Below are 25,770 nucleotides of genomic sequence, written 5' to 3'. Positions count from 1 at the left end.
CCAGAGGACCAGAGGACATAGGACAGAGGTCCCGAGGACAGAGGACCAGAGGACAGAGGACCAAAGGTCCCGAGGACAGAGGACAGAGGACCAGAGGACAGAGGACAGAGGACCCTCTTACTAAGAACTCTCGTCTTACGGTCTATGGAGTCAGCGAAGACCTCCCCGTAGATCATCCAGTACGGCATGTAGAAGATGTTCCGAGCCAGACGCCACGTGGGCTTCTCGTCCGGGTGCAGAATGGCCTGCCGCGCCACGCCGAAGCTCATCAGCACCACCAGCATGATGACCACGAAGTACAGCATGTCCACCATCTGGGGACCAGAGGCACACTGTAGGAACTGTCCACATAGTCTGGGCTGTGCTGGTTCAGGTTTATAATGAGGGCTGGTTCAGGTCTATAGTTAGTGCTGGTTCAGGTTTATAATGAGGGCTGGTTCAGGTCTATAGTTAGGGCTGGTTCAGGTCTATAGTTAGTGCTGGTTCAGGTTTATAATTAGGACTGGTTCAGGTCTATAGTTAGTGCTGGTTCAGGTCTATAGTTAGTGCTGGTTCAGGTTTATAGTTATGACTGGTTCAGGTTTATAGTTAGGACTGGTTCAGGTTCATAGTTAGGACTGGTTCAGGTCTATAGTTAGTGCTGGTTCAGGTTTATAATGAGGGCTGGTTCAGGTCTATAGTTAGTGCTGGTTCAGGTCTATAGTTAGTGCTGGTTCAGGTTTATAGTTAGGACTGGTTTATAGTTAGGACTGGTTCAGGTTTATAATTAGGACTGGTTCAGGATTATAGTTAGGGCTGTTTCAGGATTATAGTTAGGGCTGGTTCAGGTTTATAATTAGGGCTGGTTCAGGTCTATAGTTAGGACTGGTTCAGGTTTATAGTTAGGACTGGTTCAGGTTTATAATTAGGACTGGTTCAGGTCTATAGTTAGTGCTGGTTCAGGTCTATAGTTAGTGCTGGTTCAGGTTTATAATTAGGGCTGGTTCAGGTCTATAGTTAGGACTGGTTCAGGTTTATAGTTAGGACTGGTTCAGGTTTAGAGTTAGGACTGGTTCAGGTCTATAGTTAGGACTGGTTCAGGTCTATAGTTAGGGCTGGTTCAGGTTTATAATTAGGACTGGTTCTGGTCTATAGTTAGGACTGGTTCAGGTCTATAGTTAGGACTGGTTCAGGTCTATAGTTAGGGCTGGTTCAGGTTTATAATTAGTGCTGGTTAAGGTTTATAGTTAGGGCTGGTTCAGGTTTATAATTAGTGCTGGTTCAGGTTTATAGTTAGGACTGGTTCTGGTCTATAGTTAGGACTGGTTCTGGTCTATAGTTAGGACTGGTTCAGGTTTAGAGTTAGGGCTGATTCAGGTCTATAGTTGGGACTGGTTCTGGTCTATAGTTAGGACTGGTTCTGGTCTATAGTTAGGACTGGTTCAGGTTTAGAGTTAGGGCTGATTCAGGTCTATAGTTAGTGCTGGTTCAGGTTTATAGTTAGGACTGGTTCTGGTCTATAGTTAGGACTGGTTCAGGTCTATAGTTAGGACTGGTTCAGGTTCATCGTTAGGGCTGGTTCAGGTTTATAATTAGGGCTGGTTCAGGTTTATAGTTAGGACTGGTTCAGGTCTATAGTTGGGACTGGTTCTGGTCTATAGTTAGGACTGGTTCAGGTCTATAGTTAGTGCTGGTTCAGGTTTATAGTTAGGACTGATTCAGGTCTATAGTTAGGGCTGGTTCAGGTTTATAGTTAGGGCTGGTTCAGGTTTATATTTAGGGCTGGTTCAGGTTTATAGTTAGTGCTGGTCCAACGAAGGACCAACAAAGGATTAACAAATCACCAACAAAGGACTAACAAAGGACCAACAAAGGACCAACAAAGGACCAACAAAGGACCAACAAAGGACTAACAAAGGACCAACAAAGGACTAACAAATTATCAATAAAGGACCAACAAAGGACTAACAAAGGACCAACAAAGGACCAACAAAGGACCAACAAAGGACCAACAAAGGACTAACAAAGTACCAACAAAGGACCAACAAAGGACTAACAAAGGACTAACAAAGGACCAACAAAGGACTAACAAAGGACCAACAAAGGACCAACAAAGGACCAACAAAGGACCAACAAAGGATTAACAAATTACCAACAAAGGACTAACAAAGGACCAACAAAGGACCAACAAAGGATTAACAAATTACCAACAAAGGACCAATAAAGGACCAACAAAGGACTAACAAATTACCAACAAAGGACTAACAAAGGACTAACAAATTATCAATAAAGGACTAATAAAGGACTAACAAAGGACTAACAAATTACCAACAAAGGACTAACAAAGGACTAATAAATTATCAATAAAGGACTAATAAAGGACTAACAAAGGACTAATAAATTACCAACAAAGGACTAATAAAGGACCAACATAGGACCAACAAAGGACCAACAAAGGACCAACAAAGGATCAACAAATTACCAACAAAGGACTAACAAAGGACCAACAAAGGACCAACATAGGACCAACATAGGACCAACAAAGGATTAACAAATTACCAACAAAGGACCAATAAAGGACCAACAAAGGACTAACAAATTACCAACAAAGGACTAACAAAGGACTAACAAATTACCAACAAAGGACTAATAAAGGACTAACAAATTACCAACAAAGGACCAATAAAGGACTAACAAATTACCAACAAAGGACTAATAAAGGACTAACAAATTACCAACAAAGGACTAATAAAGGACTAACAAATTACCAACAAAGGACCAACAAAGGATTAACAAATTACCAACAAAGGACCAATAAAGGACCAACAAAGGACTAACAAATTACCAACAAAGGACTAACAAATTACCAACAAAGGACTAACAAATTACCAACAAAGGACTAACAAAGGACTAACAAATTACCAACAAAGGACTAACAAATTATCAACAAAGGACTAACAAAGGACCAACAAAGAACTAACAAAGGACCAACAAAGGACTAACAAAGGACCAACAAAGGACTAATAAAGGACTAACATAGGACCAACAAAGGACCAACAAAGGATTAACAAATTACCAACAAAGGACTAACAAAGGACCAACAAAGGACCAACAAAGGATTAACAAATTACCAACAAAGGACCAATAAAGGACCAACAAAGGACTAACAAATTACCAACAAAGGACTAACAAAGGACTAACAAATTACCAACAAAGGACTAATAAAGGACTAACAAATTACCAACAAAGGACTAACAAATTATCAACAAAGGACTAACAAAGGACCAACAAAGGACTAACAAAGGACCAACAAAGGACTAACAAAGGACCAACAAAGGACTAACAAAGGACTAACAAAGGACCAACAAAGGACTAACAAAGGACCAACAAAGGACTAACAAAGGACTAACAAAGGACCAACAAAGGACTAACAAAGGACTAACAAAGGACCAACAAATCGACGGATGCGGTACCATTTTGCCGATCATCATCACATAGGGTCCGAGGTATTTGTTGACTCCGAAGATGTCAAGGACTCGGATGTACCAGAAGATGATGTCCACGCAGTAGATGACGCGCCCGTAGCCCATCGACGGCTCGCTCTGCAGCCGCAACAGCAGACCAAGCAGGAACACGGAGATGGCCGCCAGGTCGGTGATGTTCCAGTAGTCCTCCAGCCACACGTTGATCTTCTGCTTCAGCTTCCCCGGCTCTGACATCAGGATCTGAAGGAGGGCCAGAGGTTAACTGCACTGGACATCAGTTTCAGCAGGTCTGGCTCATTCCTTCATCATAGTTATTGATTATATTGATTTCCGGTTCTCCTTATGCGACTGCTTGTCTTTAGAGAAGATAATGCTGCTTCAGCCGTGAGTCGTCTTTATCATAATTCATATTACCTCTGTAGTTATTGTTATTACCTCAGTAGGTACTGCATTTATACCTTTGTAGTTACAGCTTTAATATCTCAGTTAATACTATGTTAACACAGTAACTACAGAGGTAATAACAGTAACTAGTGATGTGATAATGCACTACTACTGAGGTGATAACACAGTATCACCTCAGTAATTACTGTTATTAGGTACAGCGTTATTACCTCTGTAGTTACTGAGTTATTACCGCTGTAGTTACTGCATTATTACCTCTGTAGGTACAGCGTTATTACCTCTGTAGTTACTGTGTTATTACCTCAGTAGAAGTGCATTATCACCTCAGTAGGATCTGAAGCGTGACACCAGTAAAGGTTTGTTCAGGTGATCTCACCTGTCGGACTTTCTCCAGTCCCAGAGTGATGATGTAAGAGATGACGATCCACTCCTGCAGAGACGGCCATCGCTCCATCTTCACTAGGATGATGTAGTTATACAGCATCAGGTATACCAGGTACGAGATCTGACACACACACACACACACAGACACACACACACACACACACACAGACACACACACACACACACACACACAGACACACACACAGTTAATATAGGCTCACATTTGACTTCAGACAGAAGTCAAATGTCTTTTTTTTACACCGATTCCTTTGTTATTTATGTTATTTATATTATGCTAAACTACCCCACTGTATAACCACACAAGATATTATGTTTATAATATTTTTTGTCACATCATTGCGATGGTATTTTCTTTTCTTTGAACTCATATTCTTAATTATACAGTAAATATACTGTATGAGTATACATGCATCACATATTAGTAATGTATGGATAGTTATTATTTGTTTGTAGACATTTACAGTTTATTTATGATACATTAATACACAATTACCTTTTTTTATATTTCTGTATTTGTAGATATTTGTTCAAAATATCTGACAAATCATCATTTTTCTGGAGTTATTGTTTCAGGGGCTCAGGCTAGCAGATCTTTATGCTAAGCTAAGCTTCGTATTTCACAATCTGTCGAACACCAGCGTCTTGACTGAATCATAAGACTAGTTAGTTTGTCACCTCGTGAGCACTTTAACGTTCTAACTGTTCTCCTTCATTTTGTTAAAAATGAACAATCATTGAACCGTTATGTTGACGTGCAGTGAGAATGTGAAACCATGAGCTGAACTTTATTACATGTTTTTTTTTCTAAATCCACCAAACAGTCCTGAGATTTAATTTCGTACGACGTCGATCGAGGTTCCAAGCTAGAGGGCGGAGTTAAAACACTGCCGAGCACCGATTGGCTCAGAGCGGATTGGCAATAGAGCGACACGGGACGTCCTGCACAAACCCGCCATTTTTAAACGGCTTGAGAGATGAACGCTAACATCGTCCGCCAGCGGGTCCCATTGTTGTTAAGTGTCCTTGATGAGAAGAACCCTTCACAGAAATACACCTGTTTCTGTTTTCATGTCTGAAGATGTACAGAAAACCCCTCTGACTTATCATGGTACCTGTGGAGAAACAGGTTAATTACCCTTAAATAAAGGTGTTATGACATTTAGAAACCCTCTGACTTATCATGGTACCTGTGGAGAAACAGGTTAATTACCCTTAAATAAAGGTGTTATGACATTTAGAAACCCTCTGACTTGTCATGGTACCTGTGGAGAAACAGGTTAATTACCCTTAAATAAAGGTGTTATGACATTTAGAAACCCTCTGACTTATCATGGTACCTGTGGAGAAACAGGTTAATTACCCTTAAATAAAGGTGTTATGACATTTAGAAACCCTCTGACTTATCATGGTACCTGTGGAGAAACAGGTTAATTACCCTTAAATAAAGGTGTTATGACATTTAGAAACCCTCTGACTTATCATGGTACCTGTGGAGAAACAGGTTAATTACCCTTAAATAAAGGTGCCATGACATTTAGAAACTTGCCGTGTTGAACCAGAACTTGGTGAAGGGGGCGTTGTAGAACTCGTAGATCTTCCTCCCGATCGGAGTTCTCTGCTTGTGTTTCCTCTGGTCTTCTTCTTCGTCTCCTTTCTTTGACGTAGCGTCGATGTTGGAGACGGCGTCCTGAAACAAACCGCCAGTCACAGATTAATAATGGAGTTATCGTGGGTGGACGAGCTGCTCCGGTGGTTCGATACCTTGTTGGACTTGTCGTCCTCTTGGCGTCCTCTCGCTTTGCTCTCGTCGTTGTCTTTGGACGAATGAAACGAAGCTTCGTCTCCCAGACGGAACTCCAGGAGCAGAATCGCAGGAGGGAAGATGATCCCTAAGATCACCTGCAGACCATATAGTTATTAATAGTATTATAGTTATTATTATTATTAAGATCACCTGCAGACAATATAGTTATTATTATTTTTATTGAACCTCCAACCGCCTGATTGAAAGACGGACCTGCTAACCACTGACCCACAGTAAGCATATACTCACACTCATACTCAATCATATTCACACTCACACTCACTCGCACATATACTCACTCACACTCACACATATACTCACACTCATACATACACATATACACTCACACTCACATATATACTCTATACTAACACTCACACATATACATATACTCACTCTCACACATGTACTCACACACTCATTCAAAGATGTATGTCCATGTGTTTCAGAGCGTCTCCCACAGGGAGCCGTGTGTTCGATACCTTGAGGCTGTTGCTCTTGCCCATCCTCAGGCAGCCCATCCACATGTCCGTCAGCAGCATCTGGCTGCAGGTGTGAGCGATGAAGTCTCGGTGCTTGGCGGCGACGGCCAGCTTCAGACAGGTGGAGTTGCTCCAGTTCTTCAGCTCGTACGTCAGCAGCTTCATCGCCACCTGCTCATCGTGTTTGTACGACTGATCCAGCAGCTCGTAGGCCAGCTGACCGAACTCCCTGGAAGAGACACAGCAGCGCACGACATCTATATATATATAGAAATATAATACTTCATAAAGTAGTATGATATATAACAACTATGCGTGTTAAAATACACATTGACCCCAGTTCATGTTTTACGTTCAGTCGTATGATCTGGATCTGACGTGGTCTCTCTGGTCTGAACAGGACCTGGTCTCTGTGGTCTGAACATTACCTGGTCTCTGTGGTCTGAACATTACCTGGTCTCTCTGGTCTGAACAGGACCTGGTCTCTCTGGTCTGAACAGGACCTGGTCTCTCTGGTCTGAACAGGACCTGGTCTCTGTGGTCTGAACATTACCTGGTCTCTCTGGTCTGAACAGGACCTGGTCTCTGTGGTCTGAACATGACCTGGTCTCTCTGGTCTGAACAGGACCTGGTCTCTGTGGTCTGAACATTACCTGGTCTCTCTGGTCTGAACATTACCTGGTCTCTGTGGTCTGAACATTACCTGGTCTCTGTGGTCTGAACATTACCTGGTCTCTCTGGTCTGAACATTACCTGGTCTCTCTGGTCTGAACATTACCTGGTCTCTGTGGTCTGAACATTACCTGGTCTCTGTGGTCTGAACAGGACCTGGTCTCTGTGGTCTGAACATTACCTGGTCTCTCTGGTCTGAACATTACCTGGTCTCTGTGGTCTGAACATTACCTGGTCTCTCTGGTCTGAACATTACCTGGTTTCTGTGGTCTGAACATTACCTGGTCTCTGTGGTCTGAACATTACCTGGTCTCTGTGGTCTGAACAGGACCTGGTCTCTGTGGTCTGAACAGGACCTGGTCTCTGTAGTCTGAACATTACCTGGTCTCTCTGGTCTGAACAGGACTTGGTTCTCTGTAGTCTGAACATTACCTGGTCTCTGTGGTCTGAACATTACCTGGTCTCTGTGGTCTGAACATTACCTGGTTTCTGTGGTCTGAACAGGACCTGGGCTCTGTGGTCTGAACAGGACCTGGTCTCTGTAGTCTGAACATTACCTGGTCTCTGTGGTCTGAACAGGACCTGGTCTCTGTGGTCTGAACATTACCTGGTCTCTGTGGTCTGAACATTACCTGGTCTCTGTGGTCTGAACATTACCTGGTCTCTGTGGTCTGAACATTACCTGGTTTCTGTGGTCTGAACAGGACCTGGTCTCTGTGGTCTGAACAGGACCTGGTCTCGGGGACTCACTTGGAGTTGTTCTCCAGGTCCTGGAAGATGTCGTCCACCAGCTCGCTCTGGGACGACTCGTGGGCCATGGCCTTGTAGAGCTTGCAGGCCACCAGCGCCTTGGCCATGGCCTCCTCCCCCCGCTGCCACAGGAACAGCGCCATCTTCTGGCGCTTCATCAGCACCGCCCACACCATCAGCTCGTGGAACGGGTACTGGAACCTGCTGAGCTCCGGGTCGTCCACATCGATGTCCAGCTCCTCCTCCTTCTTCTTGTTCTTCTTTCCTTTCCCCTTGGAGCGGGGCTCGTCGTCCTGCGGGAACCGGTCCACAAGAGTCCACAAGAGTCCACAAGAGTCCACATACAGGACACTCCACCGTCAACTATTCCTTTTTATATCGGAAAATGTGCAAGAAATATTCAGAATAAAAAATAAATAACACACCTCCATTCCAAGAAGTTTCAATGCTTTAGGCTGTGGGAAGAAATATGAAAATACTTATGTACAAATATACAAATATACTAATATACTAATGGACAAATATACAAATATACTAATATACTAATGGACAAATATACTAATGGACAAATATACTAATGTACAAATGTACAAATGTACAAATATTAAAACATCCTGATATTTATACAACACTACTTCAATCGTCTTTTAACGGGAAGCCGTAGGGTTGTGAAGTGATTGTGTAGTTCTCTGAAGTGATTGTGTAGTTCTTTGAAGTGATTGTGTAGTTCTCTGAAGTGATTGTGTAGTTCTCTGAAGTGATTGTGTAGTTCTTTGAAGTGATTGTGTAGTTCTCTGAAGTGATTGTGTAGTTCTCTGAAGTGATTGTGTAGTTCTTTGAAGTGATTGTGTAGTTTGTGGAGTTCTTTGAAGTGATTGTGTAGTTCTCTGAAGTGATTGTGTAGTTTGTGGAGTTCTTTGAAGTGATTGTGGAGTTTGTGTAGTTCTTTGAAGTGATTGTGTAGTTTGTGGTGTTCTTTGAAGTGATTGTGTAGTTCTCTGAAGTGATTGTGTAGTTTGTGGAGTTCTTTGAAGTGATTGTGTAGTTCTCTGAAGTGATTGTGTAGTTTGTGGAGTTCTTTGAAGTGATTGTGTAGTTCTCTGAAGTGATTGTGTAGTTTGTGGAGTTCTTTGAAGTGATTGTGGAGTTTGTGTAGTTCTTTGAAGTGATTGTGTAGTTTGTGGAGTTCTTTGAAGTGATTGTGTAGTTCTCTGAAGTGATTGTGTAGTTTGTGGAGTTCTTTGAAGTGATTGTGTAGTTCTCTGAAGTGATTGTGTAGTTTGTGGAGTTCTTTGAAGTGATTGTGTAGTTCTCTGAAGTGATTGTGTAGTTCTCTGAAGTGATTGTGTAGTTCTTTGAAGTGATTGTGTAGTTCTCTGAAGTGATTGTGTAGTTCTCTGAAGTGATTGTGTAGTTCTTTGAAGTGATTGTGTAGTTTGTGGAGTTCTTTGAAGTGATTGTGTAGTTCTCTGAAGTGATTGTGTAGTTTGTGGAGTTCTTTGAAGTGATTGTGGAGTTTGTGTAGTTCTTTGAAGTGATTGTGTAGTTTGTTGAGTTCTTTGAAGTGATTGTGTAGTTCTCTGAAGTGATTGTGTAGTTCTCTGAAGTGATTGTGTAGTTTGTGGAGTTCTTTGAAGTGATTGTGTAGTTCTCTGAAGTGATTGTGTAGTTTGTGGAGTTCTTTGAAGTGATTGTGTAGTTTGTGTAGTTCTTTGAAGTGATTGTGTAGTTCTCTGAAGTGATTGTGTAGTTTGTGGAGTCCTTTGAAGTGATTGTGTAGTTCTCTGAAGTGATTGTGTAGTTTGTGGAGTTCTTTGAAGTGATTGTGTAGTTCTCTGAAGTGATTGTGTAGCTCACTGAAGTGATTGTGTAGTTCTGTGAAGTGATCGTGTAGTTCTCTGAAGTGATTGTGTAGTTTGTGTAGTTCTTTGAAGTGATTGTGTAGTTCTGTGAAGTGATTGTGTAGTTCTCTGAAGTGATTGTGTAGTTTGTGGAGTCCTTTGAAGTGATTGTGTAGTTCTCTGAAGTGATTGTGTAGTTCTTTGAAGTGATTGTGTAGTTCTATGAAGTGATTGTGTAGTTCTCTGAAGTGATTGTGTAGCTTGTGTAGTTCTTTGAAGTGATTGTGTAGTTCTCTGAAGTGATTGTGTAGCTTGTGTAGTTCTTTGAAGTGATTGTCTAGTTCTCTGAAGTGATTGTGTAGTTTGTGGAGTTCTTTGAAGTGATTGTGTAGCTTGTGTAGTTCTCTGAAGTGATTGTGTAGTTTGTGTAGTCCTTTGAAGTGATTGTGGAGTTTGTGGAGTTCTTTGAAGTGATTGTGTAGTTCTCTGAAGTGATCGTGTAGTTCACTGAAGTGATTGTGTAGTTTGTGTAGTCCTTTGAAGTGATTGTGGAGTTTGTGGAGTTCTTTGAAGTGATTGTGTAGTTCTCTGAAGTGATTGTGTAGTTCTCTGAAGTGATTGTGTAGTTCACTGAAGTGATTGTGTAGTTCTGTGAAGTGATCGTGTAGTTCTCTGAAGTGATTGTGTAGTTTGTGTAGTTCTTTGAAGTGATTGTGTAGTTTGTGGAGTTCTTTGAAGTGATTGTGTAGTTCTCTGAAGTGATTGTGTAGTTCTCTGAAGTGATTGTGTAGTTCTTTGAAGTGATTGTGTAGTTCTCTGAAGTGATTGTGTAGTTCTCTGAAGTGATTGTGTAGTTCTTTGAAGTGATTGTGTAGTTTGTGGAGTTCTTTGAAGTGATTGTGTAGTTCTCTGAAGTGATTGTGTAGTTTGTGGAGTTCTTTGAAGTGATTGTGGAGTTTGTGTAGTTCTTTGAAGTGATTGTGTAGTTTGTGGAGTTCTTTGAAGTGATTGTGTAGTTCTCTGAAGTGATTGTGTAGTTTGTGGAGTTCTTTGAAGTGATTGTGTAGCTCACTGAAGTGATTGTGTAGTTCTGTGAAGTGATCGTGTAGTTCTCTGAAGTGATTGTGTAGTTTGTGTAGTTCTTTGAAGTGATTGTGTAGTTCTGTGAAGTGATTGTGTAGTTCTCTGAAGTGATTGTGTAGTTCTTTGAAGTGATTGTGTAGTTCTCTGAAGTGATTGTGTAGTTCTCTGAAGTGATTGTGTAGTTCTTTGAAGTGATTGTGTAGTTTGTGGAGTTCTTTGAAGTGATTGTGTAGTTCTCTGAAGTGATTGTGTAGTTTGTGGAGTTCTTTGAAGTGATTGTGGAGTTTGTGTAGTTCTTTGAAGTGATTGTGTAGTTTGTGGAGTTCTTTGAAGTGATTGTGTAGTTCTCTGAAGTGATTGTGTAGTTTGTGGAGTTCTTTGAAGTGATTGTGTAGTTCTCTGAAGTGATTGTGTAGTTTGTGGAGTTCTTTGAAGTGATTGTGGAGTTCTCTGAAGTGATTGTGTAGCTCACTGAAGTGATTGTGTAGTTCTGTGAAGTGATCGTGTAGTTCTCTGAAGTGATTGTGTAGTTTGTGTAGTTCTTTGAAGTGATTGTGTAGTTCTGTGAAGTGATTGTGTAGTTCTCTGAAGTGATTGTGTAGTTTGTGGAGTCCTTTGAAGTGATTGTGTAGTTCTCTGAAGTGATTGTGTAGTTCTTTGAAGTGATTGTGTAGTTCTATGAAGTGATTGTGTAGTTCTCTGAAGTGATTGTGTAGTTCTTTGAAGTGATTGTGTAGTTCTATGAAGTGATTGTGTAGTTCTTTGAAGTGATTGTGTAGTTCTATGAAGTGATTGTGTAGTTCTCTGAAGTGATTGTGTAGCTTGTGTAGTTCTTTGAAGTGATTGTGTAGTTCTCTGAAGTGATTGTGTAGCTTGTGTAGTTCTTTGAAGTGATTGTCTAGTTCTCTGAAGTGATTGTGTAGTTTGTGGAGTTCTTTGAAGTGATTGTGTAGCTTGTGTAGTTCTCTGAAGTGATTGTGTAGTTTGTGTAGTCCTTTGAAGTGATTGTGGAGTTTGTGGAGTTCTTTGAAGTGATTGTGTAGTTCTCTGAAGTGATTGTGTAGTTCACTGAAGTGATTGTGTAGTTTGTGTAGTCCTTTGAAGTGATTGTGGAGTTTGTGGAGTTCTTTGAAGTGATTGTGTAGTTCTCTGAAGTGATTGTGTAGTTCTCTGAAGTGATTGTGTAGTTCACTGAAGTGATTGTGTAGTTCTGTGAAGTGATCGTGTAGTTCTCTGAAGTGATTGTGTAGTTTGTGTAGTTCTTTGAAGTGATTGTGTAGTTTGTGGAGTTCTTTGAAGTGATTGTGTAGTTCTCTGAAGTGATTGTGTAGTTCTCTGAAGTGATTGTGTAGTTCTTTGAAGTGATTGTGTAGTTCTCTGAAGTGATTGTGTAGTTCTCTGAAGTGATTGTGTAGTTCTTTGAAGTGATTGTGTAGTTTGTGGAGTTCTTTGAAGTGATTGTGTAGTTCTCTGAAGTGATTGTGTAGTTTGTGGAGTTCTTTGAAGTGATTGTGGAGTTTGTGTAGTTCTTTGAAGTGATTGTGTAGTTTGTGGAGTTCTTTGAAGTGATTGTGTAGTTCTCTGAAGTGATTGTGTAGTTTGTGGAGTTCTTTGAAGTGATTGTGTAGTTCTCTGAAGTGATTGTGTAGTTTGTGGAGTTCTTTGAAGTGATTGTGGAGTTTGTGTAGTTCTTTGAAGTGATTGTGTAGTTTGTGGAGTTCTTTGAAGTGATTGTGTAGTTCTCTGAAGTGATTGTGTAGTTTGTGGAGTTCTTTGAAGTGATTGTGTAGTTCTCTGAAGTGATTGTGTAGTTTGTGTAGTTCTTTGAAGTGATTGTGTAGTTCTCTGAAGTGATTGTGTAGCTCACTGAATTGATTGTGTAGTTCTGTGAAGTGATCGTGTAGTTCTCTGAAGTGATTGTGTAGTTTGTGTAGTTCTTTGAAGTGATTGTGTAGTTCTGTGAAGTGATTGTGTAGTTCTCTGAAGTGATTGTGTAGTTTGTGGAGTCCTTTGAAGTGATTGTGTAGTTCTCTGAAGTGATTGTGTAGTTCTCTGAAGTGATTGTGTAGCTCACTGAATTGATTGTGTAGTTCTGTGAAGTGATCGTGTAGTTCTCTGAAGTGATTGTGTAGTTTGTGTAGTTCTTTGAAGTGATTGTGTAGTTCTGTGAAGTGATTGTGTAGTTCTCTGAAGTGATTGTGTAGTTTGTGGAGTCCTTTGAAGTGATTGTGTAGTTCTCTGAAGTGATTGTGTAGTTCTTTGAAGTGATTGTGTAGTTCTATGAAGTGATTGTGTAGTTCTCTGAAGTGATTGTGTAGTTTGTGGAGTTCTTTGAAGTGATTGTGTAGTTCTCTGAAATGATTGTGTAGTTTGTGGAGTTCTTTGAAGTGATTGTGTAGTTCTGTGAAGTGATTGTGTAGTTCTCTGAAGTGATTGTGTAGTTCTCTGAAATGATTGTGTAGTTCTCTGAAGTGATTGTGTAGTTCTTTGAAGTGATTGTGTAGTTTGTGGAGTCCTTTGAAGTGATTGTGTAGTTCTGTGAAGTGATTGTGTAGTTCTCTGAAGTGATTGTGTAGTTTGTGGAGTCCTTTGAAGTGATTGTGTAGTTCTTTGAAGTGATTGTGTAGTTCTCTGAAGTGATTGTGTAGTTCTCTGAATTGATTGTGGAGTTCTTTGAAGTGATTGTGTAGTTCTGTGAAGTGATTGTGTTGTTCTCTGAAGTGATTGTGTAGCTTGTGTAGTTCTTTGAAGTGATTGTGTAGTTCTCTGAAGTGATTGTGTAGTTCTCTGAAGTGATTGTGTAGCTTGTGTAGTTCTTTGAAGTGATTGTGTAGTTCTCTGAAGTGATTGTGTAGTTTGTGTAGTTCTTTGAAGTGATTGTGTAGCTTGTGTAGTTCTCTGAAGTGATTGTGTAGTTTGTGTAGTCCTTTGAAGTGATTGTGGAGTTTGTGGAGTTCTTTGAAGTGATTGTGTAGTTCTCTGAAGTGATTGTGTAGTTCTCTGAAGTGATTGTGTAGTTCACTGAAGTGATTGTGTAGTTTGTGTAGTCCTTTGAAGTGATTGTGGAGTTTGTGGAGTTCTTTGAAGTGATTGTGTAGTTCTCTGAAGTGATTGTGTAGTTCTCTGAAGTGATTGTGTAGTTCACTGAAGTGATTGTGTAGTTCTGTGAAGTGATCGTGTAGTTCTCTGAAGTGATTGTGTAGTTTGTGTAGTTCTTTGAAGTGATTGTGTAGTTTGTGGAGTTCTTTGAAGTGATTGTGTAGTTCTCTGAAGTGATTGTGTAGTTCTCTGAAGTGATTGTGTAGCTTGTGTAGTTCTTTGAAGTGATCGTGTAGTTCTCTGAAGTGATTGTGTAGTTCTCTGAAGTGATTGTGTAGTTCTCTGAAGTGATTGTGTAGTTCACTGAAGTGATTGTGTAGTTCTCTGAAGTGATTGTGTAGCTTGTGTAGTTCTTTGAAGTGATTGTCTAGTTCTCTGAAGTGATTGTGTAGTTTGTGGAGTTCTTTGAAGTGATTGTGTAGCTTGTGTAGTTCTCTGAAGTGATTGTGTAGTTTGTGTAGTCCTTTGAAGTGATTGTGGAGTTTGTGGAGTTCTTTGAAGTGATTGTGTAGTTCTCTGAAGTGATTGTGTAGTTCTCTGAAGTGATTGTGTAGTTCACTGAAGTGATTGTGTAGTTTGTGTAGTCCTTTGAAGTGATTGTGGAGTTTGTGGAGTTCTTTGAAGTGATTGTGTAGTTCTCTGAAGTGATTGTGTAGTTCTCTGAAGTGATTGTGTAGTTCACTGAAGTGATTGTGTAGTTCTGTGAAGTGATCGTGTAGTTCTCTGAAGTGATTGTGTAGTTTGTGTAGTTCTTTGAAGTGATTGTGTAGTTTGTGGAGTTCTTTGAAGTGATTGTGTAGTTCTCTGAAGTGATTGTGTAGTTCTCTGAAGTGATTGTGTAGCTTGTGTAGTTCTTTGAAGTGATCGTGTAGTTCTCTGAAGTGATTGTGTAGTTCTCTGAAGTGATTGTGTAGTTCTCTGAAGTGATTGTGTAGTTCACTGAAGTGATTGTGTAGTTCTGTGAAGTGATCGTGTAGTTCTCTGAAGTGATTGTGTAGCTTGTGTAGTTCTTTGAAGTGATCGTGTAGTTCTCTGAAGTGATTGTGTAGTTCTCTGAAGTGATTGTGTAGCTTGTGTAGTTCTTTGAAGTGATTGTGTAGTTCTCTGAAGTGATTGTGTAGCTTGTGTAGTTCTTTGAAGTGATTGTGTAGTTCTCTGAAGTGATTGTGTAGTTCTCTGAAGTGATTGTGTAGCTTGTGTAGTTCTTTGAAGTGATTGTGTAGTTCTCTGAAGTGATTGTGTAGTTTGTGTAGTTCTTTGAAGTGATTGTGTAGTTTGTGGAGTTCTTTGAAGTGATTGTGTAGTTCTTTGAAGTGATTGTGTAGTTCTGTGAAGTGATTGTGTAGTTCTCTGAAGTGATTGTGTAGTTTGTGTAGTTCTCTGTAGTTTGTGTAGTTCTTTGAAGTGATTGTGTAGTTTATGGAGTTCTTTGAAGTGATTGTGTAGTTCTCTGAAGTGATTGTGGAGTTTGTGGAGTTCTTTGAAGTGATTGTGTAGTTCTCTGAAGTGATTGTGGAGTTTGTGGAGTTCTTTGAAGTGATTGTGTAGTTCTGTGAAGTGATTGTGTAGTTTGTGGAGTCCTTTGAAGTGATTGTGTAGTTTGTGTAGTTCTTTGAAGTGATTGTGTAGTTTGTGGAGTTCTTTGAAGTGATTGTGTAGTTCTCTGAAGTGATTGTGTAGTTTGTGGAGTCCTTTGAAGTGATTGTGTAGTTCTCTGAAGTGATTGTGTAGTTCTTTGAAGTGATTGTGTAGTTCTCTGAAGTGATTGTGGAGTTTGTGGAGTCCTTTGAAGTGATTGTGTAGTTTGTGTATTTCTTTGAAGTGATTGTGTAGTTCTCTGAAGTGATTGTGTAGCTTGTGTAGTTCTCTGAAGTGATTGTGTAGTTCTTTGAAGTGATTGTGTAGTTCTCTGAAGTGATTGTGGAGTTTGTGGAGTCCTTTGAAGTGATTGTGTAGTTTGTGTAATTCTTTGAAGTGATTGTGTAGTTCTCTGAAGTGATTGTGTAGCTTGTGTAGTTCTGAAGTGATTGTGTAGTTCTCTGAAGTGATTGTGTAGCTTGTGTAGTTCTTTGAAGTGATTGTGTAGCTTGTATAGTTCTCTGAAGTGATTGTGTAGTTCTCTGAAGTGATTGTGTAGCTTGTGTAGTTCTTTGAAGTGATTGTTTAGTTCTCTGAAGTGATTGTGTAGTTTGTGTAGTTCTCTGAAGTGATTGTGTAGCTTGTGTAGTTCTTTGAAGTGATTGTGTAGTTCTCTGAAGTGATTGTGTAGTTTGTGGAGTTCTTTGAAGTGATTGTGTAGTTCTCTGAAGTGATTGTGTAGCTTGTGTAGTTCTTTGAAGTGATTGTGTAGTTCTCTGAAGTGATTGTGTAGTTTGTGTAGTTCTTTGAAGTGATTGTGTAGTTCTTTGAAGTGATTGTGTAGTTTGTGTAGTTCTTTGAAGTGATTGTGTAGTTCTCTGAAGTGATTGTGTAGTTTGTGTAGTTCTCTGAAGTGATTGTGTAGTTCTGTGAAGTGATTGTGCAGTTTGTGTAGTTCTCTGAAGTGATTGTGTAGTTCTGTGAAGTGATTGTGTAGTTTGTGTAGTTCTCTGAAGTGGTTGTGTAGTTTGTGTAGTTTGTGTAGTTCTCTGAAGTGATTGTGTAGTTCTCTGAAGTGATTGTGTAGTTCTGTGAAGTGATTGTGTAGTTTGTGTAGTTTGTGTAGTTCTCTGAAGTGGTTGTGTAGTTTGTGTAGTTTGTGTAGTTCTCTGAAGTGATTGTGTAGTTCTCTGAAGTGATTGTGTAGCTTGTGTAGTTCTTTGAAGTGATTGTGTAGTTCTCTGAAGTGATTGTGTAGTTTGTGTAGTTCTTTGAAGTGATTGTGTAGTTCTCTGAAGTGATTGTGTAGTTTGTGTAGTTCTTTGAAGTGATTGTGTAGTTCTCTGAAGTGATTGTGTAGTTTGTGTAGTTCTCTGAAGTGTTTGTGTAGTTTGTGTAGTTTGTGTAGTTCTCTGAAGTGGTTGTGTAGTTTGTGTAGCTTGTGTAGTTCTTTGAAGTGATTGTGTAGTTCTCTGAAGTGATTGTGTAGTTTGTGTAGTTCTTTGAAGTGATTGTGTAGTTCTCTGAAGTGATTGTGTAGTTTGTGTAGTTCTTTGAAGTGATTGTGTAGTTCTCTGAAGTGTTTGTGTAGTTTGTGTAGTTTGTGTAGTTCTCTGAAGTGGTTGTGTAGTTTGTGTAGCTTGTGTAGTTCTTTGAAGTGATTGTGTAGTTCTCTGAAGTGTTTGTGTAGTTTGTGTAGTTCTCTGAAGTGGTTGTGTAGTTTGTGTAGCTTGTGTAGTTCTTTGAAGTGATTGTGTAGTTCTCTGAAGTGATTGTGTAGTTTGTGTATTTCTTTGAAGTGATTCTGTAGTTCTCTGAAGTGTTTGTGTAGTTTGTGTAGTTCTCTGAAGTGGTTGTGTAGTTTGTGTAGTTCTCTGAAGTGGTTGTGTAGTTTGTGTAGTTCTCACCCTCTTCAGCCCATACAGGTTGTTGTAAAGCGCCCTGAAGCTCTTGCGGGTGTAGTTGCAGCGATAGGCTCCGCCCATCAGCAGCTCCAGCACCAGGCCGATGTCAATCAGCGTGATCTGGTAGTCTGGAGGGAGGTTCCCCTGAAACACACATGATTATTATGGTCTGGAGGGAGGTTCCCCTGAAACACACATGATTATTATGGTCTGGAGGGAGGTTCCCCTGAAACACACATGATTATTATGGTCTGGAGGGAGGTTCCCCTGAAACACACATGATTATTATGGTCTGGAGGGAGGTTCCCCTGAAACACACATGATTATTATGGTCTGGAGGGAGGTTCCCCTGAAACACATGATGATTATTATGGTCTGGAGGGAGGTTCCCCTGAAACACATGATGATTATTATGGTCTGGAGGGAGGTTCCCCTGAAACACACATGATTATTATGGTCTGGAGGGAGGTTCCCCTGAAACACACATGATTATTATGGTCTGGAGGGAGGTTCCCCTGAAACACACATGATTATTATGGTCTGGAGGGAGGTTCCCCTGAAACACATGATGATTATTATGGTCTGGAGGGAGGTTCCCCTGAAACACATGATGATTATTATGGTCTGGAGGGAGGTTCCCCTGAAACACATGAGGATTATTATGGTCTGGAGGGAGGTTCCCCTGAAACACATGAGGATTATTATGGTCTGGAGGAAGGTTCCCCTGAAACACATGAGGATTATTATGGTCTGGAACGTGAAATGATTAGTTTGGTATATATTATATTATTATCTTTTCATACGGTTAAGATAAGCAATTTTTATGGCATTTGTATTTAAAATAATTTTTTTATTCATAAACGTGAAACAGCAACATAAGGTCTGATCAGTTCATCATATCATCAACAACAACTTTAAAGTTAATTTAGTTAATTAATACTGAAACCTCTGGAAAATCAATAAATGACATATTAATTAGCTTTTAACAGCTTCCCTTTAGAACTGATTGATTGACTGATTGAATAATTGATTGATTGATTTGTGTTCGCCTGTGAGGCTGAATGCAGATTTAATTAAGTTGACCTTTAATCAGCTTTCAGGACAAACATTACAATTGTTATTATTAATTTTTAATACAAAACTCACCTTTTTCACATCTCTGACCACAAAGTGCAACGTGTTGGTCGGTCCCAACTTCTACAGGAGAGAAACAACAAAGCATAAATATATACAGATATACACATATATACACACACATATATACACACATATATAGTATTAATAATCCACTATTACTACATCTGTTACAAATTGCTTTGATTCATCATGTCTGCAATTAAAAACATCATTAATAGAACATACTCATGAATACATTGAGTTGCTCCAGACCTGTAGTCTCTGTCCTCATCCTTCACACTAGAGCATCCTCTCTCCTCTGTCCTCATCCTTCACACTAGAGCATCCTCTCTCCTCTGTCCTCATCCTTCACACTAGAGCATCCTCTCTCCTCTGTCCTCATCCTTCACACTAGAGCATCCTCTCTCCTCTGTCCTCATCCTTCACACTAGAGCATCCTCTCTCCTCTGTCCTTATCCTTCACAATAGAGCATCCTCTCTCCTCTGTCCTTGTCCTTCACACTAGAGCATCCTCTCTCCTCTGTCCTCATCCTTCACACTAGAGCATCCTCTCTCCTCTGTCCTTATCCTTCACACTAGAGCATCCTCTCTCCTCTGTCCTTATCCTTCACACTAGAGCATCCTCTCTCCTCTGTCCTTATCCTTCACACTAGAGCATCCTCTCTCCTCTGTCCTTATCCTTCACACTAGAGCATCCTCTCTCATCTGTCCTTATCCTTTACACTAGAGCATCCTCTCTCCTCTGTCCTTATCCTTCACACTAGAGCATCCTCTCTCCTCTGTCCTTATCCTCCACACTAGAGCATCCTCTCTCCTCTGTCCTTATCCTTCACACTAGAGCATCCTCTCTCTCCTCTGTCCTCATCCTTCACACTAGAGCATCCTCTCTCCTCTGTCCTCATCCTTCACACTAGAGCATCCTCTCTCCTCTGTCCTTATCCTTCACACTAGAGCATCCTCTCTCTCCTCTGTCCTCATCCTTCACACTAGAGCATCCTCTCTCCTCTGTCCTTATCCTTTACACTAGAGCATCCTCTCTCCTCTGTCCTTATCCTTCACACTAGAGCATCCTCTCTCCTCTGTCCTTATCCTCCACACTAGAGCATCCTCTCTCCTCTGTCCTTATCCTTCACACTAGAGCATCCTCTCTCTCCTCTGTCCTCATCCTTCACACTAGAGCATCCTCTCTCCTCTGTCCTTATCCTTCACACTAGAGCATCCTCTCTCCTCTGTCCTTATCCTCCACACTAGAGCATCCTCTCTCCTCTGTCCTTATCCTTCACACTAGAGCATCCTCTCTCTCCTCTGTCCTCATCCTTCACACTAGAGCATCCTCTCTCCTCTGTCCTTATCCTCCACACTAGAGCATCCTCTCTCCTCTGTCCTTATCCTTCACACTAGAGTATCCTCTCTCCTCTGTCCTTATCCTTCACACTAGAGCATCCTCTCTCCTCTGTCCTCATCCTTCACACTAGAGCATCCTCTCTCCTCTGTCCTTATCCTTCACACTAGAGCATCCTCTCTCCTCTGTCCTTATCCTTCACACTAGAGCATCCTCTCTCCTCTGTCCTTATCCTTCACACTAGAGCATCCTCCTTTCTTGATTCTTGTAGTTCTGAGTTTCTACTCATGGTTGAATTCACTTGTAAGTCTCTTTGGATAAAAGCGTCAGCTAAATTACATGAAATGTAATGTAATGTGACGTGATGTAATGTAAAGTAATATAATGTAATGTGATGTAATATAATGTAATGTATTATTGTACTGCCTTTATGATATCATAACTGCTCTATGTGCTCTAATAAACTTGTTTCACCCACAAACATGATAATAAAGATCTGTAATGAGTGTGCGGCAGCAGGAATCTGTAATCTGAGACTGTTTAAAAGCTTTTGGGAGTGAAGCAGATGAAGATTAGAGGTGACGCAACAGAGAAAGAGCACCGCTAAGCTGCAGAAGAGCACCGAGATATGGAGATATGGAGGCTACCGTTTCATAACGCATCACCAGAACCAGAGGAGGAGCTCATGTCATTTATATCATCAGCTGCATGGATTTGTTTTATTCAAATGTTACCGCGTAGAAGAGCTGAGTCTCACCGTGTGGTTTCGACACCATTGATCATGACATCCAATTACAGAGACTGGATCAGTCGATTGGCATTTCAGGTACCGCACTAAGTTGGTTTAAATCCTATTTATCAGATCGATCTCAATTTGTATTTGTAAACGATGAAGCCTCAATGACCACCAACGTTAATCACGGAGTTCCACAAGGTTCTGTGCTTGGACCAATTTTATTTCCCTTATATATGCTTCCTTTGGGCAATATTATCAGGAAACACTGCATAAACTTTCATTGATATGCAGACGATACTCAATTATATCTATCGATCAAACCAGAGGAGACCAACCAGCTCGCTAAAATTCAAGAATGTCTTAAAGACATAAAACATGGATGACCTGCAACTTCCTGATGTTAAACTCAGACAAAACTGAAGTTATTGTACTGGCCCTGAACACCTCAGAGATCAATTATCTGGTGATGTGGTTTCTGTAGATGGCATTGTCCTGGCATCCAACACCACTGTAAAGAATCTCTAGTTATCTTTGACCGAGACTTGTCCTTTAACTCCACGTTAAGCTAATCTCAAGGATTACATTTTCTCATCTACGTAACAATTCAAATCAGGCACATCTTGTCTCAAAAAGATGCAGAAAAGCTGGTTCACGCGTTTGTTACTTCCAGACTAGATTACTGCAACTCCTTATTATCAGGCTGCTCTAATAAGTCTCTTAAATCCCTCCAGTTGATCCAGAATGCTGCAGCTCGTGTACTCACAAAAACTAAGAAAAGAGATCACATGACTCCTGTATTAGCTGCTCTGCACTGGCTCCCTGTAAAATCAAGAATCACATTTAAAATTCTTCTCCTCACCTACAAAGCTTTGATTGGTGATGCACCATCATATCTTAAGGAGCTTGTAGTACCATATTGCCCCACTAGAGAGCTGCTCACTAAATGCGGGGCTACTTGTGGTTCCTAGAGTCCTAAAAAGTAGGATGGGAGCCAGAGCCTTCAGTTATCAAGCTCCTCTTTTATGGAACCAGCTTCCACTTTCAGTCCGGGAGGCAGACACAGTCACCTCATTCAAGAATAGACTTAAGACTTTCCTCTTTAATAGTCCTTATAGTTAGGGCTGAATCAGGTTTGCCCTGGTCCAGCCCCTTGATATGCTGCTATAGGCTTATAGGCTGCTGGGGGATGTTTTAGGATACACTGAGCACCTATCTCCTCTTCTCTCTCTCCTTATGGATGAATTTACATCCCTCCATTGCACCTTATTAACTCTGCTTCCTCCCCGGAGTCGTTGTGACTTCACGTCTCATAGGGTCCATTGGACCTGGAGGTGTCTGATGCTGGTGAGCCGGCCTCCCATTGGCCCTGCTGATGCCCCGCCCCCCCTCCTCTCTACCTCCTTCTGTTTCATGGATTGGAGTTCCATTCATACATTGTCATATTCATGTAATGTGTTTATGTAACTCTGTAACTCTGTTCATCTGGTCACATGACATCTATTCTTCTGTCCATCCGGGGAGAGGGATCCTCCTCTGTTGCTCTCCTGAAGGGTTCTTCACTTTTTTCCCTGTCAAAGGTTATTTCTGAGGAGTTTTTCCTGATCCGATGTGAGGTCAAAGGTCAGGGATGTCGTATGTGTACAGATTGTAAAGCCCTCTGAGGGGAGGTTGTGATTTGTGATATTGGGCTGTAGAAAATAAACTGAATTGAATTGAATAGAGCAGAGTTTCACCATGTTGTAGAGTCTGTTTCACTATGTTGTGGAGTCTGTTTCATTATGTTGTAGAGTCTGTTTCATTATGTTGTAGAGTCTGTTTCACTATGTTGTAGAGTCTGTTTCACTATGTTGTAGAGTCTGTTTCACTATGTTGTAGAGTCTGTTTCATTATGTTGTAGAGTCTGTTTCACTATGTTGTAGAGTCTGTTTCATTATGTTGTAGAGTCTGTTTCATTATGTTGTAGAGTCTGTTTCACTATGTTGTAGAGTCTCTGTTTCACTATGTTGTAGAGTCTGTTTCATTATGTTGGAGAGTCTGTTTCACTATGTTGTAGAGTCTGTTTCACTATGTTGTAGAGTCTGTTTCATTATGTTGTAGAGTCTGTTTCACTATGTTGTAGAGTCTGTTTCACTATGTTGTAGAGTCTGTTTCACTATGTTGTAGAGTCTGTTTCATTATGTTGTAGAGTCTGTTTCACTATGTGGTAGAGTCTGTTTCACTATGTTGTAGAGTCTGTTTCATTATGTTGTAGAGTCTGTTTCATTATGTTGTAGAGTCTGTTTCATTATGTTGTAGAGTCTGTTTCACTATGTTGTAGAGTCTGTTTCACTATGTTGTAGAGTCTGTTTCACTATGTTGTAGAGTCTGTTTCATTATGTTGTAGAGTCTGTTTCACTATGTTGTAGAGTCTCTGTTTCACTATGTTGTAGAGTCTGTTTCACTATGTTGTAGAGTCTCTGTTTCACTATGTTGTAGAGTCTGTTTCATTATGTTGTAGAGTCTGTTTCACTATGTTGTAGAGTCTGTTTCATTATGTTGTAGAGTCTGTTTCACTATGTTGTAGAGTCTGTTTCACTATGTTGTAGAGTCTGTTTCATTATGTTGTAGAGTCTGTTTCACTATGTTGTAGAGTCTGTTTCATTATGTTGTAGAGTCTGTTTCACTATGTTGTAGAGTCTGTTTCACTATGTTGTAGAGTCTCTGTTTCACTATGTTGTAGAGTCTGTTTCATTATGTTGTAGAGTCTGTTTCATTATGTTGTAGAGTCTGTTTCACTATGTTGTAGAGTCTGTTTCACTATGTTGTGGAGTCTGTTTCATTATGTTGTAGAGTCTCTGTTTCACTATGTTGTAGAGTCTGTTTCATTATGTTGTAGAGTCTCTGTTTCACTATGTTGTAGAGTCTGTTTCACTATGTTGTAGAGTCTGTTTCACTATGTTGTAGAGTCTGTTTCATTATGTGGAAGAGTCTGTTTCATTCTGTTTCATTATGTTGTAGAGTCTGTTTCACTATGTTGTAGAGTCTGTTTCACTATGTTGTAGAGTCTGTTTCACTATGTTGTAGAGTCTGTTTCACTATGTTGTAGAGTCTGTTTCATTATGTTGTAGAGTCTGTTTCATTATGTTGTAGAGTCTGTTTCATTATGTTGTAGAGTCTCTGTTTCACTATGTTGTAGAGTCTGTTTCATTATGTTGTAGAGTCTGTTTCATTATGTTGTAGAGTCTGTTTCATTATGTTGTAGAGTCTGTTTCATTATGTTGTAGAGTCTGTTTCACTATGTTGTAGAGTCTGTTTCACTATGTTGTAGAGTCTGTTTCACTATGTTGTAGAGTCTGTTTCACTATGTTGTAGAGTCTGTTTCATTATGTTGTAGAGTCTCTGTTTCACTATGTTGTAGAGTCTGTTTCACTATGTTGTAGAGTCTGTTTCACTATGTTGTAGAGTCTCTGTTTCACTATGTTGTAGAGTCTGTTTCATTATGTTGTAGAGTCTGTTTCATTATGTTGTAGAGTCTGTTTCACTATGTTGTAGAGTCTGTTTCATTATGTTGTAGAGTCTGTTTCACTATGTTGTAGAGTCTCTGTTTCACTATGTTGTAGAGTCTGTTTCATTATGTTGTAGAGTCTGTTTCATTATGTTGTAGAGTCTCTGTTTCACTATGTTGTAGAGTCTGTTTCACTATGTTGTAGAGTCTGTTTCACTATGTTGTAGAGTCTCTGTTTCACTATGTTGTAGAGTCTGTTTCACTATGTTGTAGAGTCTGTTTCACTATGTTGTAGAGTCTGTTTCATTATGTTGTAGAGTCTGTTTCACTATGTTGTAGAGTCTGTTTCACTATGTTGTAGAGTCTGTTTCACTATGTTGTAGAGTCTGTTTCACTATGTTGTAGAGTCTGTTTCATTATGTTGTAGAGTCTGTTTCACTATGTTGTAGAGTCTGTTTCATTATGTTGTAGAGTCTGTTTCACTATGTTGTAGAGTCTGTTTCATTATGTTGTAGAGTCTGTTTCACTATGTTGTAGAGTCTGTTTCATTATGTTGTAGAGTCTGTTTCACTATGTGGTAGAGTCTGTTTCACTATGTTGTAGAGTCTGTTTCACTATGTTGTAGAGTCTGTTTCACTATGTTGTAGAGTCTGTTTCACTATGTTGTAGAGTCTGTTTCATTATGTTGTAGAGTCTGTTTCATTATGTTGTAGAGTCTGTTTCACTATGTTGTAGAGTCTGTTTCACTATGTTGTAGAGTCTGTTTCACTATGTGGTAGAGTCTGTTTCACTATGTTGTAGAGTCTGTTTCACTATGTTGTAGAGTCTGTTTCATTATGTTGTAGAGTCTGTTTCATTATGTTGTAGAGTCTGTTTCACTATGTTGTAGAGTCTGTTTCATTATGTTGTAGAGTCTGTTTCACTATGTTGTAGAGTCTGTTTCACTATGTTGTAGAGTCTGTTTCACTATGTTGTAGAGTCTGTTTCACTATGTGGTAGAGTCTGTTTCACTATGTTGTAGAGTCTGTTTCACTATGTGGTAGAGTCTCTGTTTCACCGTGTTGTAGAGTCTGTTTCACTATGTGGTAGAGTCTGTTTCACTATGTTGTAGAGTCTGTTTCACTATGTTGTAGAGTCTGTTTCACTATGTTGTAGAGTCTGTTTCACTATGTGGTAGAGTCTCTGTTTCACTATGTGGTAGAGTCTGTTTCACTATGTTGTAGAGTCTGTTTCACTATGTTGTAGAGTCTCTGTTTCACCGTGTTGTAGAGTCTGTTTCACTATGTTGTAGAGTCTGTTTCACTATGTTGTAGAGTCTGTTTCACTATGTTGTAGAGTCTGTTTCACTATGTTGTAGAGTCTGTTTCACTATGTGGTAGAGTCTCTGTTTCACTATGTGGTAGAGTCTGTTTCACTATGTTGTAGAGTCTGTTTCACTATGTTGTAGAGTCTGTTTCACTATGTTGTAGAGTCTGTTTCATTATGTTGTAGAGTCTGTTTCACTATGTTGTAGAGTCTGTTTCACTATGTTGTAGAGTCTGTTTCACTATGTTGTAGAGTCTGTTTCACTATGTTGTAGAGTCT

The 25,770-nt window shown here is 40.1% G+C and overlaps 1 protein-coding gene across 1 annotated transcript in view; it reads right to left on the bottom strand.

Moving 5' to 3' along the window:
- The window catches only part of LOC117728900 (transient receptor potential cation channel subfamily M member 1-like), a 59,159-nt gene that overhangs the window by 12,435 nt on the left and 20,954 nt on the right, over positions 1-25,770 (bottom strand). The window contains exons 13-22 of the mRNA XM_034529825.1: positions 18,634-18,684; positions 17,491-17,631; positions 8,408-8,437; positions 7,983-8,275; positions 6,561-6,789; positions 6,036-6,173; positions 5,821-5,961; positions 4,246-4,374; positions 3,453-3,704; positions 140-314 (exon numbers count right to left, since the gene is read on the bottom strand). Coding sequence (XP_034385716.1) covers positions 140-314; positions 3,453-3,704; positions 4,246-4,374; positions 5,821-5,961; positions 6,036-6,173; positions 6,561-6,789; positions 7,983-8,275; positions 8,408-8,437; positions 17,491-17,631; positions 18,634-18,684 — 1,579 coding nt within the window. The remainder of the gene's footprint in view (positions 1-139; positions 315-3,452; positions 3,705-4,245; positions 4,375-5,820; positions 5,962-6,035; positions 6,174-6,560; positions 6,790-7,982; positions 8,276-8,407; positions 8,438-17,490; positions 17,632-18,633; positions 18,685-25,770) is intronic.

Source organism: Cyclopterus lumpus, chromosome 3 (genome assembly GCF_009769545.1).
Source record: "Cyclopterus lumpus isolate fCycLum1 chromosome 3, fCycLum1.pri, whole genome shotgun sequence".
NCBI lineage: Eukaryota > Metazoa > Chordata > Actinopteri > Perciformes > Cyclopteridae > Cyclopterus > Cyclopterus lumpus.
Note: the sequence above shows the minus strand (reverse complement) of the source record. Positions and strands in the feature narration are given on the sequence as shown.